The 22001-nt window shown below is 41.1% G+C and overlaps 1 protein-coding gene across 1 annotated transcript; it reads left to right on the plus strand.

Moving 5' to 3' along the window:
• The first annotated feature begins 257 nt into the window (after positions 1–257).
• Positions 258–18337, plus strand: LOC133018452 (60 kDa lysophospholipase-like). Its single transcript, XM_061084819.1, is given in 16 exon segments — positions 258–543; positions 5260–5415; positions 7418–7554; positions 7673–7798; positions 7880–7963; positions 8405–8531; positions 8612–8724; positions 10492–10677; positions 10829–10942; positions 11056–11172; positions 11367–11462; positions 12299–12462; positions 13841–13927; positions 15461–15560; positions 15647–15703; positions 17149–18337. Coding segments are annotated over 16 exon segments (1905 nt in total). The 5' UTR covers positions 258–311; the 3' UTR covers positions 17158–18337.
• Positions 18338–22001: the final 3664 nt, after the last annotated feature.

Here is a 22001-nt window from a genome sequence, read left to right on the forward strand (position 1 = left end):
ACCCTTCATGACCTAAAGCAGCAATACACGATGAGAAATCCCAGTGAAACCATAGATATGAGTGAAACGAGCATGTGTTTGTGGGTGTGACGTCACCCACAGAGGCTCGATGGAGGGATCTCCAGTGTACACAAGGTTAAGGTCTGTGGCCCCGCCCCCCGTCTGCTGCCATACATATGGACCATGGCAGCCGCTGCTCTGCACTCTCAGCCGGACGAAGTGCACCCTGTGTCCTGCCACTGAACCACTGACACCCCCTGAGAACCGGAGACCTTGAGACCCTGTGAAGGAGGCAGCACCGAGATCGAATCATGGCGGACAAGATGACATCCCTGGCCCACGCTTTGTCGAAAACTTCACTGGACCTGAGTGAATCGAGCGACGTGTCTCCCAGTCGCGCTCAGCTGCAGACGTGCCGCAGGAGGAAGCTGTTGAGCTGCAGCTCGCTGGAAACCAGTAAGCTGGTTCCTCCGCCCGCTGTGGAGAAGAACGTGCTGGTCCTCTACACCGGGGGAACCATCGGGATGACCCCGTCTCCTGAAGGTAACCGAGTCTCACTGATGTAACCGCTGTGCTGCCTCTCATCATCGAGTGTGTTCATGTTCGTGTGCACGTGTGTCCACAACAAGTGAGCGCACCCTGCATTAGTACCGTTATACAAACAGCTCAGCCACACTGGTGCACACAGTATTTACTCCGTGCACCACCGAGGCAGGACGTCTTCAAGGGGCAGGTATTGCGGGAAAGGGTTCAAGTTAAAATCACTATTTATAGTTCGTACTTCGTAATAGTCAATATTGTTCATTGCGCGTGACGGTATGGTTATTGTGGCGGCTTACACCCCCCACCACCATCACTTTAAAGTACCCCCTGGCCGACAATGGTCAAAACATTCTGTCAATGGATAACTCAGGGGTCGGCAACCTGCGGCTCCGGAGCCGCATGCGGCTCTTCAGCCCCTCTGCAGTGGCTCCCTGTACAGTGCATGTTGCGCATATTTTTCGCGAACGGTGAACTTAACGAATCAGTTTTCATATGATGAACGTGAGTGAACGTCACGTTCACGTTCATTTTTAAAACATCATCGTATCAGGCCGTCCTGAAATACCAGGAGCGGGTGAATGTGTGTGCTTGTGTGTGTGTGCGCGCTACCAGATAGCGGACACACACACCGGCCCAGGGGCTCCGCCCCCCGGTCCGCTCACTCGCTCACTCCTGGTTCACACCGGACGCTGAAGCGCGATGAAGGGCTGCGCAGCGCTAATAATATCACATACTTTTGCTGTTATCAGCCTACAGTAAAAACGGCATTTAATATTTTTTTTCAAGCATATGCTTACTTGTTGCTCCAACATTAACTGAAACAGTGTCCCAACATGTGTCTTTTTTGGTGTTGTCTTTATACAACATGTGCTGAGGATCATACAGCTCACTGTACTTCTCCACTCCAATTATTAATTATTAATTGATTTTAATATTTAATATCATCCATGTTGAAGAACTTCTCCGCTGTTTGCTCCTTTTTATCTATATGACTGCTTGTGTGGCTGTAGTGCAGGGGTTTTCAACCGGGGGTCCGTGACCCCCTGGTGGCCCGCGACAGCATTGCAGGGGGTCCGCGAAATTCTCTTTGATATTTCAACACATTTCCAGATTATTCTTGAATATTGTGAAAAATATCTAAAATAAGAAAAATATGTCTTAAATAATATAAAGATACTGGTGATCATGAGGTTAAACTTAAGTAGGCCTCAATTGTGTGATATTGTATGATTATCATTTGTGACATATTCTGCATTACTTTGTCATCTTCCCTCTTCAGTTGTAGCCCCAGTTTATGTTGATTGTTATTGATCACCGTTACTTTAACGTTCTCTCAACATGTCAGCTACATGTCTGTACATTTAAGTCATGAACGTTATATATTGATGTACATATGGTTCTGAGATGCAGTACAACTACAAACTGCATTTTAATTTTGTTTTCAATTCTTAAGCACTGTAAATCAACCGTTTTTACACAGATTTTTCTAGATTTCTTTGAGGTTTTTAAGTAGGTAAATCTATATTTGTTTGAGGTTTGGAAGTAAAACCAACATGGAATACCAAATGTTAAAAATTCCTTCTATGTACACACACACACACACACACACACACACACACACACACACACACACACACACACACACACACACACACACACACACACACACACACACACACACACACACACACACACACGTGCATAGGTACATCAGTGGGCCGCGGACTACTTTCTTCTCCAGCTGACCAGACCTCCATTTAAAATAGGTCTTTTGTTTCTCGGCCAGCTGGTGGTGTATACACACTACAAATGTGTGTCTCATGATTACCTACCCGTGTTTAGTGGCAGCAAAAATTATCTGAAAGCATTTGTCGAAGCCATATACACATCCTATTACGTCCCGGCGTTCTTCCCAGCAGGTCGCTAATCTAGAGTTTCCGACCCCGGCCTATGTAAACTAACCAGGGATAAATCCCCAAAAAAGAAAAGTCTGGGAGGGAAGTAGAGAGTTTAATTCTGCGTGGACAGATTAATTTGCTTTCCCTGCCAACGATGCTGGTGTACCTGTATGCTTGATGTGTGGCGAGGAATTGGCAAACAAAAAAATGAATGTTTAAAGACATTGCCAGAGCAAGCACATAGCATCTGCGGAAAAGTACCAAGCTGGAGATGAGCAAAAAAAGCATAGTTCTGTGTTTCATTTATTTCTAATTAGGCCTACACATGTATTTTGTTCTCCTCTTCACAAGAGTTTGGTGTTTTCCTTTTTTGTAACAGGTAAAAATAGCAGTTAAATGTCAACAGTTTTTTTTATTGTCGTTCTATAATTTTATAAATGTAACAAACTATAGTTTTTATATATATTGTATAACTATATATATAACTTTATAACCAGTGTTATCAAATATGTTTTGCGGCTCCAGACAGATTTAATTTGGGGGAAGAGGGGGCAAAATGGCTCCTTCGATAGTAAAGGTTGCCTACCCCTGGGATAACTAGATGATTACGCGGGGTAATGGGCAACATTGGAAGCGTGTGGGGGGGTAGAGTAACATTCAAAGGTCCCTCCGGCTGCAGGTACAAGCTAGAGCAGGTCTTTTTCAAGGCCGCCCATCAGTAGTAGATTTTTAGGTTTTTCTGTTGTATATGCAAAGGAAATATATTAACTGTGTTTGTGTGTGGGAGCGAGAATTTGGCTGCAACACAGTTTACCACTGAAACTACTAAAGTGTTTGAGTCCACAAAACACTTTTGGAGGTTCAGGTGTAAACAGTGTTGCAGTCAAATTGGATTCAATTGAGGTAAATGGTGACCACTTCGAAAGTAAACACTTCACCCAGTCCTCCATCGGCATAGTGGTGACTAGATAATGAGTGAATTTTCTTCTTTCTGTGAACTATCCCTTTAGGAAGAGATGTTATTGGGATGCAATTGTCTCTAAATCGATAAGACTTTATTTATAGCACTATTCTTAAAAAGAATAGAAGTGCTTTGCAGAATATATTCAGTAAAAAACAACAAGCAGAGAGAGAGAGAGAGAGAGAGAGAGAGAGAGAGAGAGAGAGAGAGAGAGAGAGAGAGAGAGAGAGAGAGAGAGAGAGAGAGAGAGAGAGAGAGAGAGAGAGAGAGAGAGAGAGAGAGAGAGAGAGAGAGAGAGAGAGAGAGAGAGAGAGAGAGAGAGAGAGAGAGAGAGAGAGAGAGAGAGAGAGAGAGAGAGAGAGAGAGAGAGAGAGAGAGAGAGAGAGAGAGAGAGAGAGAGAGAGAGACCAATGAGCCTGAGGTCTGTCTAGAACAGGGGTCCGCAACCTTTACTATCAAAAGAGCAATTTTGCCCCCTCTTCCCCTAAATAAAATTTGTCTGGAGCCACAAAACATATTTGATAACGCAGCTTATAACTTTTTATGTATAGTTATAATATATTTTTTATACATACAAACTATAGTTTATATACATATAAGCTATATCTAAACCAAACTAAATGTCAGGACTCATATTTCGGTCTGTCGATAACAATCAAAGACCCTTTGGAACAGATGAGTGGATTCAAAAAGTGAAACTCTGGAGTGATTTTACTCTGAAATGGGTTTGGAAAGTGATGTAAATACATTTGTTTCAGAGACCGATAAACATTTTGATTCACAGCAGAATAAACAGAGAAAATAATCATACCTGAGTTTTAATGTTTATCAAACACAAACAAACACTTTCTGTATGCCTTTTCAGAATAAAAGTACTCTAGCGTTTCTGTTGATGGAATCTATTCCCTTGTTTAAAAATTGTTTTTGATCATCCATCTTTATAAACGTATATGGTTGAAACATGTGGCTCAAATGCTGAAAGGCAGATTTAATACCTTCATGACTTAAAGTAGCACTACATGATGAGGTGTCGTGTCCCCACTTGTTGCATTTATGAAATTATAGAACAACAATTAAGAAAACTGTTGACATTTTATAGCTATTTTTACCTGTTACAACAAAGGAAAACACCAAGCTCTTATGAAGAGGTGAAGAAAATACACTGGTATAGGCCTACTTTGAAATAAATTATACACAGACCTATTTGAGTCCTCCCCATATTTGTGGGAAATGTATAAGATAAGAAGTAGCCCTCTGAAATAAATAAAACATATAGCTGCAGCCTATTAGCTTAAAAAGAGTAAACATAAGAAAAAGTTTGTATTCAATTATGACTTAAGTTCGTTTCAGTGTGCTGTCATATCTTCTGTTTTTCCCTCGGCCATGTACAGCAATCAACCGTCGGGTAATAGAATGTGACGCATATTTTAGTTGACGAAATATAACAAAGTGAGAGCAGGTCAGACTGGTGGCAAACACTGAAACTGAAGCTCAGTAAAAACCAACTGCAGCTTCTGCTCTGATCAAGAAGCTGCGGCGCTGATCTCTGAGCAGCTGTGACCTGGGTGTTTTCACTGTTTCCACTGTTAAGAGGCAGCTTCACGTGAACAAGCTCTGATCTTATTATGTATATTAGAATAATCCTTTAATCCATAGCTTAAATACTATTTACTCAGTGTGGATAGGAATAATAATTTTTTTTTTTTTTTTTTCAACACCTGTCAAAATTGTAATTTCTTACACGTACCACTAGGGTTCAGTATGAGACTGATGTTTGGTGTTGTGATGGTCCGTTTGCTGTGCTCTTCTCCCTAGTGATCAAACATAATCGCCTTTTTCTGTTTCTTTAACCCACAGGGCTCGTACCAGAGCCCCGTGCGCTAGTGGAATACCTGCGCAAGCTGCCCTTCTTCAATGATGCGAAATATGCCGAGAAGTCTTCCCTGTATGAATACTATTCCAATAAGGACACCCTGGTCATGCCGTAAGTGCGCCCACCTCCATGCTCAATCAGTATTTTGAAGAACTAATACAACATATGTTCTGTTCTTCTCTGGTAAAGTTTAGTGTAAAGTATCACGTCTTGATTTTACATGTAATAAATAATTTGTATTGCACACAGATGCACAGATTTGTCTTAATAAAAGCCTTTTTTACAAATATTAAACTAACCTTATCAAACTGTCATATTTTTCAATTGCAAACAATTATCACTTAATGTGAAATGTTCAACTGCTATTCAAAGAAAAAGAAAAAAAATTATATAGAAGGCAAAGTATTACCTGTCTTCATAATGAAAAAATAAATGGAATACATGCATTGTAATGTTATTGTCCTTGAAAGCTAAGGTTTTCTAAGGAAGGACTCAGGCGTTCAGAGCTGCCTGAAGTATTTCTGTGTGACTAACCCTGCACTTCTGAATGTCATCTCTGTAACCAACAAGCGATCTGCTTTAAAGTTTAGCATGGGGGGGACAGCCTGATGTTTTTCTTGAGGTTTACTTAGTAAATCGCTGCTGTTTGCCTGCTGGTTAATCTTCGCCACATAGATATATGATTTGTAATATGAATAGTGTTTTCTTGGGGGAACTTTGGACTGAATATTATTAGCAACATACGTTCTCGGGTCGTGTGTGTACTCGAGGCTAATTAGAAGAGTGTCTGTCGGTCGCTGGTCGGGTGGACTGGGGCTTGCCTCCGAGTCCTTCCCCCTGCTGTTCCATTCAGCTTATATCTCCCTGTTATGAGGCTGTGGCGGGGGTGGTGTTCCACCCTGTTTCTTTAGAAGGGAGATTAAAAATGAAAATCTTTCCATGGTTGTTTAGCCAGTCAAGCTGCCTTATACGCAGTGTCGCAGGTGGGGCGGCCCGAGTTAAACTCCACTCCGAGGCAATTCATACAAGGTTCCCTCCCTTGTAATTGGAATGAAAAAGAAACACAAGGTTATGACCTAATCTGAGATGACTCGCCAAATAACCCTCAAGATATATTAAATGGGCTGTCTTATTTCCTATACACAGATTTAAAGCCCCACAAAGCATTAGTACTTCACTCATTGGCCCTGAAAGATCAACACACTGCAACTTCAGAAAACCCATTCAAATACACACAGGACAAGGAAATACGGAAAAGAAAGTATCTGAAGTTGATTGTTCGCAAAAGTAGACAGAGTTTAGAGGGGAGACGACTCATTTAGAACCATGAGTCATCATTTTAGGAGACGAACAGCAAATCTTTTTAGACGAATCAGGAGAACAGTGACTTTGTGTGAGACCTGTCTGTCTCAGCAACATGTATTTTAAAAGTTTAAATTAAAATAAAACCTGTTTCTTTGCCGAATAACACTATCGGTATCGTATTGTTTCTGAACTCTTTATGGAGCGAGAAAAGATAACTGATTTGATCTTGTACTGGATTTATCAGATGTTAAACTAGCAGCTTAAAAAAAGTAGAATAAAGCCCAGACTTTTACCGTATCCAGCGTTTGACTGTTTGGTCGCATTGTGACTATTTGCACCACTTGTGTTGTCAAACTCATGATTGATGTTCTCTCAATTTGCTCTTTGTTTGTCTTTTTGTGTGTTTTCTGAAGTCTCAGTGTGTAGAGTTATCAGGGCAGCTGTCATGCCCCTCCCTTATACACTCCTTAAAATGCCTCTGTGTGTGTGTAAGAAACAGGTTTTGGTTTCCTGCTGCTGAGGCACAAGGCTAAACCCACTTAGTAACACTTCATAGAGTCATCTAAGTTTTTCAGTGTATCCCCATCCTTCTTCAAACATTCTTAAAAGCTTAACCAGAACGTGATGCGACCTTATGAAATAATCCCAAGGAACACAAATAATCAAATATCACAATACAGACAATAATAATCCTTTGTTTAACCATGTGTCTTTTGTGTGGTTTGGAGTGAACAACAACCCTTGTAATGACTAAACCCCTGAATGTGGGCTGTTTGTACTTTCTGTGTTTAATTTCTCTAAACATGACAAGTTTTGTGCACAGTCACTGATACTCAGACTTAAGACTTGATCTATCTTCCAGGGTGACTAAGGCCAATAATAGGATTATCTACACTATCTTGGAGTACAACCCTTTGCTGGACTCCTCAAATATGACCCCAGAGGACTGGGTGACAATTGGAAAGGACATTGAGGTATCTGCTGGTGGATTAATTGCCAAATAATATCGTGTATACTTTTGAAAGCTCTCAGATATGTAGACAAATTAAATAGTGATCGTGCGTTTGTAAATTTTGTCTCGTCTGTCTCCAGAAATACTATAGAGACTACGATGGTTTCGTGATCCTTCATGGCACAGACACCATGGCTTACACAGCCTCTGCCCTGTCCTTCATATGTGAACATCTGGGCAAACCGGTCGTTGTCACCGGCTCACAGGTGAGATATATGTCTGCACCTTGTACTGTTGAATCTCAGGGTTGTTCTGTCTTCTTAAGATACGGCATGTTCTGTCTTTAGGTGCCTATCTATGAGATAAGGAACGACGGCAGAGGCAACCTGCTGGGGGCGCTGCTGATCGCTGGCCAGTTTGTCATTCCTGAGGTGAGTAGCCGGAGATGTGTGGAGTTACAGAATAAATATGATTCACTTGTAGTAACTTTGTTTCTTTTTAAGCTTTCCATTAGTTCTGCCTTTTTTATTATGCATAGTGGTAGATAGATGAATTGTTATGAGGGTATAAATGAAATAATACATGAAAAGAACAAATCCTTTGATATTATAAACCTATAGCATGTTAAGAAGATGCAACATGATCTACAAAAACTATTGTGAGCATTCTTGGCCCTTTCAATTGTCTCTTACAACAGTGTTTCACAATACTGAACAACAACCACCAGAACAGGAAGAACAGTGCAGTTAAACTTTTGTGTCCTATATTTAATTGGATTTTACTGAATTAAAGAAGAAAACTAAGAACCAACAGACATATTTTCATGATGTTCTTTGAGTGTTGATGAAACAGTTTTTTTTCTCTCCGTTCAGGTGTGTCTGTATTTCGACAACAAACTCTTCCGAGGGAATCGCACGACCAAGGTGGATGCTGGGAGTTACAACGCATTCTCGTCTCCTAACCTTGGTCCACTGGCCACAGCTGAAATCGACATTAAAGGTAAGTCAGGGGTCAGGTTGGGCCTGTCTTCAGGAAGCAGACATACCTGATCTTATTTCATATTTGTTGCTTTCCCACAGTCAACTGGGATGAGGCTTGGAAACCATACATCTCAGGCACGTTTCAAGTCAGCACCAAGCTGAGCCTTAACATCGGCGTGCTCAGGCTCTTCCCAGGAATCACTTGTGCCACTGTAAGTCCCTTTTAGAAATATCGTTGATGTAATGCAGGCGATGCAGCGTCTAAACTGGAGCAGAGATGATTATGACCTCTGCCAAAGAGGCTTTCGTATTTTATTGTCTGTTAGTTAGCCACATTATGCAAAAACTACTGTACGGATTACCATGAAGTTGGGTGATGTAGCAGGACCATGTCACTAAACACTGAAGTAAAAATATACAACACAAGAAGGGCACTCGAAGAGCACATACTGTACCTCCCCTTCGGTTAATGCGATATCCCACCTTTATTAAAGAATAAAAAAAAAAATCCTGAATCCTTTTAAAGATATAAAACGAACAAAAGCAAATGAAAACCTATTCCCCCTAGCCGAGGTAATGACTTGAAACATAGAAAATCATCCTTTTGGAGTGGTAACCTTAACCTAATAGTGATGTTGTAGATGTTAGAAAGTTATATTCACCCCATGTCCCAAGAATATGTCTGAGCTGAAGACGTTCTCAACATCCTGCAGGTCTGACAGTCGCAACTGGAAGCTCCGGTTTTGAAGGAGGTTTAGGAAATCCACAGGTTTACACTCTGCTATTTTGCACCAGTGCTGTTGATGTGTAAATGGGTTCGTTCAAAAAATACAAGAAAGATTAGAGTCGTTCGTGTTTTATTAGCTTAAGCACATTGTGTTTGTCTTTTACATGTGACTCGGAAAAAGATGCAGAATGTTCCAATGGGCTCACATGCTTTTTATTGACTCTGTATTTGCATGAAGTTTCAAATCATCCACTATAAGTAATGTGCCCGTCCATTTTTTTTATGTGTAAATACAGTATCAAATCAGCACCAGATTAAATTAAGTCAAATGATGAAAGGGACACATTAAAGACTTTAACAGCGCCATGCAAATATTTGTATCCATGCGTGTTGAAATGAAATAATTTTCCCCTGGGCAATAAAACGTGATTAAGTGTATGTTCTTCAAAGGCAACTGACTGCTCCAAACTGCAATAAATATAGTTAAGCTTAATTTAATTGTGCTATTACCCATCTTCTGTTACTTTGCCAGTCATGTAAACTGCCATCAAAGCTCAGCCCAGAGAAAGATGAGAAGGAGTTATGGGCCATGACCAATCACCCTGTAAAGAGGGAGGATTGGCACAGATACTGTAACATTTAGGAGCACCTCCCCCTGCAGCGGCTGCTGGGGGAGCGACTTTACTATCTCAATCTGCTGCCGCTGCCCGGCTCGGCTATCAAGACTTCCTTATAGCTTTTAACTGCCTTCGTGAGGCACTGTTTTGATTAAGCACCAGGCTCTCGTGTTCATTGGAAATATGCGTCAAACATTTCTTGTCAAACTGCTTATCACATCAAAAATTACAGACTGTGCCCGGCACTGGTAATGTCACCTTCTCCTCACGTTTTACGGTAACTGCCGTGGTCTCGCCAAGTGACTTCATGCTTGCTAACACCTTCAGATTAATTGCTTTCTTTCCTGCCATTTCAGTCATCTGCCATTCTAGTCATAAGCCATGGCTAATGATGTGGTATAGGGCCTCTCATTGCCAGCCAACCAGTGATGGAGATATTGGTTGCGTAGATGGCGCCAGATGGGCTTTTTAGTGGAGTGGATGGTAGCATGCCTTAGAGTGAAAGGGGCTGCAGGAAAAATAACATGGAATACTAATTCCTCAATTTGATTCTACACAGTTGAGCGGCCATTGGAGCTAGTCATAAATTGTGGGTATTTATAATAATAATAAACTGTGGATGTGTCTGTTTCCAGGTGAAGGCTTTCCTGCAGCCGCCCATGAAGGGCGTGGTCATGGAGACCTACGGCGCCGGGAACGCTCCCGACAACCGCCCTGACCTGATAGCGGAGCTGAAGGAGGCCACTGACTCTGGCATCATCATCATGAACTGCACACAGTGTCTGATCGGCACCGTGGTCGCAACGTATGCCACCGGAGAGGTAGTTCACGTTCACCTTTTGGCCCAAAAAACGCGACCTTTCTGTTTTTGTGATTAATTTTCCAGATATAAAAAAGAAAATCTGGTCTGTTAAGTGACTCAAAATCATTAAGAAAGAAGGAATTAAACGACCCATTCACTGGATTTCTCAGGCGTTGCTGAAGGCCGGGCTGATACCTGGTGGGGACATGACTCCAGAGGCGGCCCTGACAAAGCTGTCCTATGTGTTGGCCAAGAAGGATGATGATCTAAAGGCAATGAAAAAGGTCCGTGTCTTCATACGTAAACAAATACAGGTTTTGGAGAATCCGAATATTTCCCGAGAAAGTAGAAGAGAAAAGAAAAATGAAGAAAAAGTGTGCTTGTGACTCTATCTTAGATGATGGGTGAAAACCTGCGAGGTGAAATGAGCTGCGAAGAGAAACCCAAGCTGGGTCTCAGAGACATCCGCTTCATCCAGGTCATCGCTAAGTGTCTGAGCGTCAGCTGCAAGGAGGTGAGGAGGCCACGCCCACCGGCTTCACAACTCCTAACTGAGCATTTCTTTACAACTTGCATTGAAGTCCAGACTTTTCCTTAAAGTTGTTGTTATTAGATTCATGCATATATGTTGAAAAATACAATAAAAAAAAAAAACTTGTTTGAATTGAAGGTCAGCAATTTTATCATGACATTTTGTTTTGTCTCCAGGAACTGGAAGACATCCGTGACGCTCTAACTCCTTCACTGGCTTGTGCTGCCGCTAAGATTGGAGACAAAGAAGCTTTAAAAGCCCTGAAAGAAATGGTACAACATCACTGTGCATTCCATCGGCATGTCCAGCTTTACTCTACTGACATTAACAACCCTCTCATACACACACCTTCAAATAATGGTTTGTTTTAAGGGAAGAAAAACGTCTCAGGCTAAAACCTATTGTAATCAAAAACAGGTTAACCAGCCTTCTGAGCTCAACCTGGTGTTTGTTGTGACAGTCTGAACACAGTTTAGTGCTAGACTTTTACAAAAGCTTATCTTAAAGCATGCTTGGTTTGTCATTTTTTAAACTGATGCATTTCCAGCGTCACTCTCTCCGTATTTAATGGCCGCAGCAAACACACTGGTGCACAGTGAAACAAGACATCAGGCCCGACTGGTAAGGCAGGCCCTGAGTCGTCCCAGCAGTCACATGGACATGTATGTATATGGCTTGACTGGTCTGCAGTCGCTGCTTAGACAGTTTCTGTGGACTGATTTCTTCCTTTGGTATCATAAAATCTGTTGTTTTAAAGTGCCACATTCACACCTAAACAGTTTGTGACGGATTTTATCCACATACTCCTCATTTGGTCGATTGTTGGATTTTATAGTTTCTTTTCAAGTAAAAATTCTAGTGCTGTCTTTAAAGAGCTCAGCACTGCAGATAGGGTACACAAGCCTGTATTTAGAGTGTATGTGGGACACTGTTTATTGTAATGTAGGAACACCCAACCCTGTGTAGTGGTCTAGGTCAATATGTTTTTGGACGATACTGGAGGCAAAAGCTTCTTATTTAATTATTATGTGTATCAAGATATCACCAGACCTGTTCTTTAACAACCAGCTGACATATAGTGAACATGTCGTGTTTTGCTTTATCACAGAGCACCAACTTGCGTCAAGGAGACTACGACGGACGTACACCCCTGCACGTGGCGGCCTGTGAGGGCCACTTGGATCTGGTGGAGTATCTTCTGAGTCAGGGAGCTACGGTCTTCGCTAAAGATCGCTACGGGGATACACCCCTATGCAATGCTGTACACTTCAGGTAAACCTCCCCTGTGGTTGAAACTGTGAGAGCTGATGCGTCTGTTTTTAATCTATCTCTTACGGTAATTATGTCATTTATGAAGCTGCAAACACAACATTTAAAATCCTCCCCCCTTTTTTTGCCATCAGCAACCATTGTTAATCCTCTCAGTCATCGGAGTGTTTCCTGCAAACATGTTGTTAATGGCTCCTGTAGCGGGAACTTCATTAAAAGAGCTGGAAGGTGGGAAATGACAGGAAGGGGAGCAGCAGCTGTCAGAGAGAGAGAGAGCGAAAGAGAGAGAGAGGAGGGGGGGCTGAAACAAGGGGATGCAACTCATAATGGAGTTTAGAGGCCAGGAAACAAACTAATTAGGCTAATTGTCACCTCACAATAGAGATTGTGTTTATTTTTACTAAAGCGGATTTTAAATTTGTGTCATTCATTGACTTTGACTCTGAATGTCTATGCGGTAGGAGCCATGTTTAATGTTTCTTCCATAGCTGCTACGTGGAGCCTCAGGTTGAAGACGGTGTGTGTTTGTTGTGCCAAATGGCTGTTGTCCTATTTTAACGATTGGCTTTACTGCAAGTGTGGACTTGTTTCAGTTGCGATGGCAGAGGGATGCACTTAACGCTAGCACCTGTCGTTACACTACCTACAGTGAACCCTTGAGCATGGCCTTCCTAAAAGTACTTACAAAATAAGAGAAAGTTACTGAACTGGAGTTTTGAGTTGCTACCGGGATGTCAACATGTCTGACGCACATTTTAGCGACTGCAGCATGATGACCATATACGGGGTGGCAGAGAGCAGGGAGAGAATAAAAAGGGTTAAAGTACAAATGTGGGGAGTGTCCTCCGAAACCAGTCCTACCAGCCTGCTCCCAGTTTCACAGATGAGAGATACTGGCTTCTTAACACAATCAACGGGTAATAGTTTCTTTCATTATGACTCGACAAAAAACTAAGCATTAAATTGTCATCTTGTGTCAATTAACTTTTTCAAATGACAAGGGCAGCTCTTAATGATAAACGCAGCAGCTCAGGGATCAACATCTTTAGGCCTTTTTGTTTTATTTCTTATGTCACTGCAGGTGACTCCCATGTGGGCGGTTGGTTGTGGGCGATAAGGAACTTGTTCCAACTCGCCAAACCGCCACCACTGCCACGTTGACTCTGTCAATCAAAGCTGAAAATTTAAGACATAGTTTAGAATCAATGTGATGAAATTCAAAAGCTTGAAAGCAACATTATGTAAAGCTTCTGAAAACACTTTCTTATTCAGATTTATCAGCTGGTATAAACCGGGTGATTTTGTCTATAGTTTTTATGTTTTAAGTTTTTATGTTTTATACAGTAATAATACAACGCATCTCTTCTAATAATTAATTTAGACACAAGGAAGTCGTGAAGCTGCTGAGAAAGACTGGAGCTCACTTCTCCAGAGACAAGCTGGAGGAAGCAGGAACAGAGCTGTGCAGGTGAGAAACACAGAAAGCATGTTGCCAAACAATCGCACACATACAGGTCACAGGTGTCTCGGTTGCTCGGCTGTGCACACAGTGACCCATCCTACATAGCTGACAACCAGTCGCCCCACTCTGACACAAACGGCAGGAATGCTCCCAGGCAGCATAGTTTCCGATCTCTGTCGCTTCTCTACTGGCAAGCAGTGTTAATTTCGTTGACGATAACGATAACGAAAAATATTCGTTAACGCCCCTTTTCCCATGACTAAGACGAGACGAAGACGTAACGAAATGGATCTTTGAAAATAAAAACTATGACGAAATCTATTTTAATTTTCGTTAACGAGACGAGACGAAACGAAAATGTTGGCGGTTGACTAAGTCACAACAATTTTTAAAAACATAATCGTATCAGGCCGTCATGAAGTACCCGGAGCGGCGAGTGTGTGTGTCTGTGTGTGTGTGTGTGCGTTTGTGTGCTGCCAGACAGCGCTCCAGTCCCGATTTTTTTTCACATTTCGCCAACTAAAATATATAGGCTGCAGCTATATGTTTTTATTTATTTCAAAATAGGGTTCTTCTTATTTCATACATTTCCCACAAATATGGGGATGACTCAAATAACCCAACATAGTTCTGCGTTTAATTTATTTCAAAGTAGACCTACACTTGCCTGTGTATTTTCTTCTCCTCTTCATAAGCATTTGGTGTTTCCCTTTGTTGTAACAGGTAAAAATAAATAAAATGTCAACAGTTTTCTTTATTGTTGTTCTATAATTTCATAAATGCAATAATCTACAGATTAGTATAGTATAACTTTATATAACATTTTATCAGCTTTGTTATCAAATATGTTTTGCGGCTCCAGACAATTTTATTTGGGGGAAGAGGGGGCAAAATGGCTCTTTTGATAGTAAAGGTTGCCGACCCCTGCTATAGACCTATAGGAGGGACATCTAATGGACAACCTAAGTACTGCAAGCTAGACTAGTACGCAGTTGTAGACACAACACAGGGGGTCCCTGGACCTGAGAAGGGAAGATAAGGAGTTTAATGTGGCTATTGTTTTCGATTTGTTTTCGTCGACTAAAACTAGACTAAAATGTAATTTGTTTTCGTCGACTAAAACTAGACTAAAACTAAGAAGGATAAAAATGACTAAAACTAGACTAAAACTAATATGCATTTTCTTCAAAAGACTAAGACTAAGACTAAATCAAAAATAGCTGCCAAAATTAACACTGCTGGCAAGTAGACAACGCAGGCTTAGACACTCGCCAAGCATAATCAAATCTGTTCCAATGAAGCATTTCAGAAACTCGCCTTTTTGTAGGGTACGAAGTACAGCTTGTTTCACTTTCAAGAAAAAGGCCAAACATCACTGACTCCGTAAGACCAAGATTAATGATTTATTTCCTTGATATGCTGCCCAGTCTCTTAAAAAGGTTTCTTTAAACCACCTGTCCTTTAACCAGTGTCTGTTTAATTGTGTTAATAATAATTATGTTATTCGCTGTAATAACTCTGTCATTTCCTGTGTGTCAGCCTGGCATCCATTGGTGACCTGGAGGGCCTGGAGATCTGGATGCTTGCTGGAGCTGACCTGACCAAACCAGGCTACGACGGACAGACGGCACTTCAAGTGGTAGGTTCAGGGCGGACACAATCCTCGTTAATAAAATCACTTTTAAATTCTGAAATTAAAACCACGTCTTGTTCTTTCTTCACCAGGCCCAGGCTGTCGGCAAAGTTGAAGTCTTGGCATTTTTAGTTCCGTTCTTGAACCAGGTGACACTTTCTATTCTAGCTGCTTCATATCTTTCTCTTTCCTGACAAACAAGCACAACTTCCTCTGAACATGCTTGTGACTGTAACACTGAAACGATTCTCTCCCTATAGTTTCCTCTGAATTACATGTTTGTCTGGTTTAATTTCAGACAGTATTTGGTGAATTTAATTCATATGATGAGGATGATGGGGAGGAGGTAAAAGGCACAATGTAAATTTGTGCGATTCCTTATTTATATATTTCCCATTAGTGACCCATCAAAACCATGGCTCCCTTTCTTCTTTGTGCACATCCATTTGAGCTTATGGTCCATCCATTTTGTACAACATTGTAGTTGTGTATGTGTTCTGTGTACAGTTGCATGCTTTTCACTAGTTGTATGGTAAACTCCTGGTCTCTGAGTCTCATTTGTCACTCTGTCCTCATTGTATTTCACCCAAAACACAAACGATACACAGTATAATGTATTGAAAGGTTTGTTCACATTCATCACGTCTTCAAACAACACTGAATGAGCTCCAAAGTCCTCACTGTGTGAAAGTGAATGTACAGCTGCAGAAATGTAAGGCAACCATTTCCAAACGTACTGTGTGACTGTCGCAGCTTCAACTTTTAGAAAATAAACATCAACTTCAGCTGAAATTTGAAAAACAAATATTTACACATATCAAAGTTTTCCTCCATCTCTTATGCTGAAATGACTTTGTGAACAGAGGCAGAATAATTTCAGTTTTTCAGGACATTTTAAGCAGAATGGAAGAAAGCAGTAAAAAATAAATATATCTCAAATATAGTGAAGATGAAAATGAAAAACACCCGATCTCTCTCTTGTTGTTAAAGCAAGTGGGTAAAACTATTCCTGGAACCACACTACAATTCAATAGGTTCTTCTCTGACCCATATCTACACATTGTTTTTGTGTAGTCCTTGGTGGAGGTAAAAAAAAAACATTTATTGCATTTTCCACTCATCAACAATAAGGATCTGCTGCTTGCTGCTGTTTCAAAGCTCAACGAACTGAACTTCTTTGTTTCAGAATTCTAGTTGTTTCAGTGTCTTCAGATAAAATCTGGTCACACCTGATGGCTGCACACACATGCCTGAGAATGCAGAGCATTTGCGGCAGGCCTTACTTTGGAATCACCTGTGTGTGTGTTTGAGTGTCTCTGTCCTAGGCTACCTCTGGGGACACAATTTCGATTTTCAAACTGTTGATTTTGCACAAATGCTGCATCCTCAAGCTGATTTAAGTTCATTGATTGTGAACTTAAATCACTGTTGTGGTTATGATTCAGAGTTAGGCTAAGTCTCCAGGAAAAATATGCTAGTCCCTGTAATGTAATGTCCCCAAAGGTGACCTGTTATGTGTGTGTGTTTGTGCTGAAACACCTCTCACCTCACCAATGCTCCATATTCATTTTGTTTCCTTGTGTCTCTGTGGCAGATTGTCTGAGCGATCCAGTTCCCCGCCACGCCTGCGGCACAGGGAGGTGACGCCGCCCCGACCGACAGGAAGCTGCCCTCCACTTGCGTCCACTTCCTTCCCGAGCCGTCCCCCACACGCCGCCCACCCTCCTGCTGAATGTCCCAGTTGCACTCACTTTTGAATGTCTGCTTGTTTGTTTGTCTTTGAAAGCCAATCACTGCCCACACGAAAGCCAGTTAAGAATTGTCCATGAAGGGCACCAATGTTTGTACACGTACATACACACATAGGAAATGTATTATCCTGCTGAATGTTTTGATTTTAATTTCTGTCGATGAACATTGAACAACAGCCTGAGTTATTGTTCTGTCAAGTCAGGGAATTCAGAGCTTCGCCTGAGCTGTTCTGTCACGGAGACCTGCTGAAACTTCCAATGTCTCCACGAACAGCTAAGGATGGCGATGAAACGGTTTTTTTAGCAGACAATGTTGAAAAGAGCACATTACTTAAATAAGTATTGTTTTACTTTTCTAAAGCAATATATTCCTCATATCTCAGAAGCACAGGGTACCTTCACAGATCTTATTTGTATGGTTATTTTTATAGTAAGATGCTTGTAAAGTATTTAGTTTTCTGGAGTATGAACCAACTGTAGCATTTGACTCAGGTCTAAAGTGTAGTAAAGTGTGAAGTCTGGTCTCGAAGCTGTGATTCTCACTTCCGTCTGCACAAACGGGAATAACAAAAACCGTCCAGACTCATCCAGCCTGTTTCTTTGTGCCGTTCGTCGAGCTGAAAGAGTCACATCTCTCCTTTTGAAATGTAAAAGAAGAAATTTAATCGAAAACCCCCGTCAAACCACCTCAGTTTCTGTCTTCTGTCTTGTATTTTATTTGTGTGTGTGACGATCACAAACACGCAACGTGTTGTTTTTTTAGTACGAGTAAAAGTTTAACAGCGCTACTCGGTAATTTGATAAATTTGACTCTGTAAACCCATACATGTTCATTTATTTTCACGCTTTGATGTAAGAAAATGACATATGACTTTAAGTTGCATATTAATACATATCAATTGCTTCAAATGAGCTGTTTTTTCACTGCTGTTATTGTCCCAATTTTGTGTATTTTAAAAATGCAAAACCCCGTGTGTGAAGCTGATTCAGTGGTGTATTTCTCCAATGAAAAATAAATCTCTTGAAATTAAATCACTGTCTCCTGTTGCCTGAAACTCACATCCTTGCTTAAGATTCCTGGGCAGTTTCTGATTCAATATGGTTTTCTGTATGAATTAGTGCACGTCCGCCCAATTGTTGAAGACCGCTACTGTAGGTATTTTGGGTTTACCACAGAAATGTGGTCAGAATAAAAATTAGATTGCTTCACTAGGCCGTCAGCAGAAACAAATCAAACACAAACTGGAGCTGCTCAGACACTCATCAGTGTGTCAGTTAACTTTTTCAAATGGCAAGGGCAGCTCTTAATGATAAACGCAGCAGCTCAGGGATCAACATCTTTAGGCCTTTTTGTTTTATTTCTTATGTCACTGCAGGTGACTCCCATGTGGGCGGTTGGTTGTGGGCGATAAGGAACTTGTTCCAACTCGCCAAACCGCCACCACTGCCACGTTGACTCTGTCAATCAAAGCTGAAAATTTAAGACATAGTTTAGAATCAATGTGATGAAATTCAAAAGCTTGAAAGCAACATTATGTAAAGCTTCTGAAAACACTTTCTTATTCAGATTTATCAGCTGGTATAAACCGGGTGATTTTGTCTATAGTTTTTATGTTTTAAGTTTTTATGTTTTATACAGTAATAATACAACGCATCTCTTCTAATAATTAATTTAGACACAAGGAAGTCGTGAAGCTGCTGAGAAAGACTGGAGCTCACTTCTCCAGAGACAAGCTGGAGGAAGCAGGAACAGAGCTGTGCAGGTGAGAAACACAGAAAGCATGTCGCCAAACAATCGCACACATACAGGTCACAGGTGTCTCGGTTGCTCGGCTGTGCACACAGTGACCCATCCTACATAGCTGACAACCAGTCGCCCCACTCTGACACAAACGGCAGGAATGCTCCCAGGCAGCATAGTTTCCGATCTGCGCCGCTTCTCTACTGGCAAGTAGACAACGCAGGCTTAGACACTCGCCAAGCATAATCAAATCTGTTCCAATGAAGCATTTCAGAAACTCGCCTTTTTGTAGGGTACGAAGTACAGCTTGTTTCACTTTCAAGAAAAAGGCCAAACATCACTGACTCCGTAAGACCAAGATTAATGATTTATTTCCTTGATATGCTGCTCAGTCTCTTAAAAAGGTTTCTTTAAACCACCTGTCCTTTAACCAGTGTCTGTTTAATTGTGTTAATAATAATTATGTTATTCGCTGTAATGAGCTCCAAAGTCCTCACTGTGTGAAAGTGAATGTACAGCTGCAGAAATGTAAGGCAACCATTTCCAAACGTACTGTGTGACTGTCGCAGCTTCAACTTTTAGAAAATAAACATCAACTTCAGCTGAAATTTGAAAAACAAATATTTACACATATCAAAGTTTTCCTCCATCTCTTATGCTGAAATGACTTTGTGAACAGAGGCAGAATAATTTCAGTTTTTCAGGACATTTTAAGCAGAATGGAAGAAAGCAGTAAAAAATAAATATATCTCAAATATAGTGAAGATGAAAATGAAAAACACCCGATCTCTCTCTTGTTGTTAAAGCAAGTGGGTAAAACTATTCCTGGAACCACACTACAATTCAATAGGTTCTTCTCTGACCCATATCTACACATTGTTTTTGTGTAGTCCTTGGTGGAGGTAAAAAAAAAACATTTATTGCATTTTCCACTCATCAACAATAAGGATCTGCTGCTTGCTGCTGTTTCAAAGCTCAACGAACTGAACTTCTTTGTTTCAGAATTCTAGTTGTTTCAGTGTCTTCAGATAAAATCTGGTCACACCTGATGGCTGCACACACATGCCTGAGAATGCAGAGCATTTGCGGCAGGCCTTACTTTGGAATCACCTGTGTGTGTGTTTGAGTGTCTCTGTCCTAGGCTACCTCTGGGGACACAATTTCGATTTTCAAACTGTTGATTTTGCACAAATGCTGCATCCTCAAGCTGATTTAAGTTCAGTGATTGTGAACTTAAATCACTGTTGTGGTTATGATTCAGAGTTAGGCTAAGTCTCCAGGAAAAATATGCTAGTCCCTGTAATGTAATGTCCCCAAAGGTGACCTGTTATGTGTGTGTGTTTGTGCTGAAACACCTCTCACCTCACCAATGCTCCATATTCATTTTGTTTCCTTGTGTCTCTGTGGCAGATTGTCTGAGCGATCCAGTTCCCCGCCACGCCTGCGGCACAGGGAGGTGACGCCGCCCCGACCGACAGGAAGCTGCCCTCCACTTGCGTCCACTTCCTTCCCGAGCCGTCCCCCACACGCCGCCCACCCTCCTGCTGAATGTCCCAGTTGCACTCACTTTTGAATGTCTGCTTGTTTGTTTGTCTTTGAAAGCCAATCACTGCCCACACGAAAGCCAGTTAAGAATTGTCCATGAAGGGCACCAATGTTTGTACACGTACATACACACATAGGAAATGTATTATCCTGCTGAATATTTTGATTTTAATTTCTGTCGATGAACATTGAACAACAGCCTGAGTTATTGTTCTGTCAAGTCAGGGAATTCAGAGCTTCGCCTGAGCTGTTCTGTCACGGAGACCTGCTGAAACTTCCAATGTCTCCACGAACAGCTAAGGATGGCGATGAAACGGTTTTTTTAGCAGACAATGTTGAAAAGAGCACATTACTTAAATAAGTATTGTTTTACTTTTCTAAAGCAATATATTCCTCATATCTCAGAAGCACAGGGTACCTTCACAGATCTTATTTGTATGGTTATTTTTATAGTAAGATGCTTGTAAAGTATTTAGTTTTCTGGAGTATGAACCAACTGTAGCATTTGACTCAGGTCTAAAGTGTAGTAAAGTGTGAAGTCTGGTCTCGAATCTGAGATTCTCACTTCCGTCTGCACAAACGGGAATAACAAAAACCGTCCAGACTCATCCAGCCTGTTTCTTTGTGCCGTTCGTCGAGCTGAAAGAGTCACATCTCTCCCTTTGAAATGTAAAAGAAGAAATTTAATCGAAAAACCCCCGTCAAACCACCTCAGTTTCTGTCTTCTGTCTTGTATTTTCTTTTTGTGTGTGACGATCACAAACACGCAACGTGTTGTTTTTTTAGTACGAGTAAAAGTTTAACAGCGCTACTCGGTAATTTGATACAATCTACTCTGTAAACCCATCCATGTTCATTTATTTTCACACTTTGATGTAAGAAAATTACATATGACTTTAAGTTCTTTTTTTGGCGTTTGAGTTATGTTTGCGTATTACTACAATGTCTTAAAAAAAGAGCTAGGCCTGTTTTATTGAAAATATGTATTTATTACCTGTTCCTCATTTACATATTCTGAACAAATTATCGTGCAGCTTCAGGAAAGTTAATAAAAGAGAAATAAATTTGAAGGAACGCGGACTCTATTTGTTGATACCGTTCTGAGCAGCTGACCAATCCACAGCCAATGTCGGTTGACACAGTTGAGTTTCTCTCATGCTGAAGAGTCAGTTAACTGTGGACACACATTTAGGTCCGTTCTGCTGAGTAGATTCAACATATCAGCATGGCCGGTTTTGCAATAGCATAATAAATTTATAACAATGCTGCAAAATAAAATAGATGTAAATATAGTAGTATAGTAACACTGCAAACTATGCATAAGGACAGGTTGCAGGTTGGGGACTTTCGGCTTCAACCTTGCAGTAGAAGGCTCTGGTTTCATTGGGTGAGCTCCTGAAATAACACAAC

This window comes from Limanda limanda, chromosome 13 (assembly GCF_963576545.1).
Source record: "Limanda limanda chromosome 13, fLimLim1.1, whole genome shotgun sequence".
In the NCBI taxonomy this organism is placed as follows: domain Eukaryota; kingdom Metazoa; phylum Chordata; class Actinopteri; order Pleuronectiformes; family Pleuronectidae; genus Limanda; species Limanda limanda.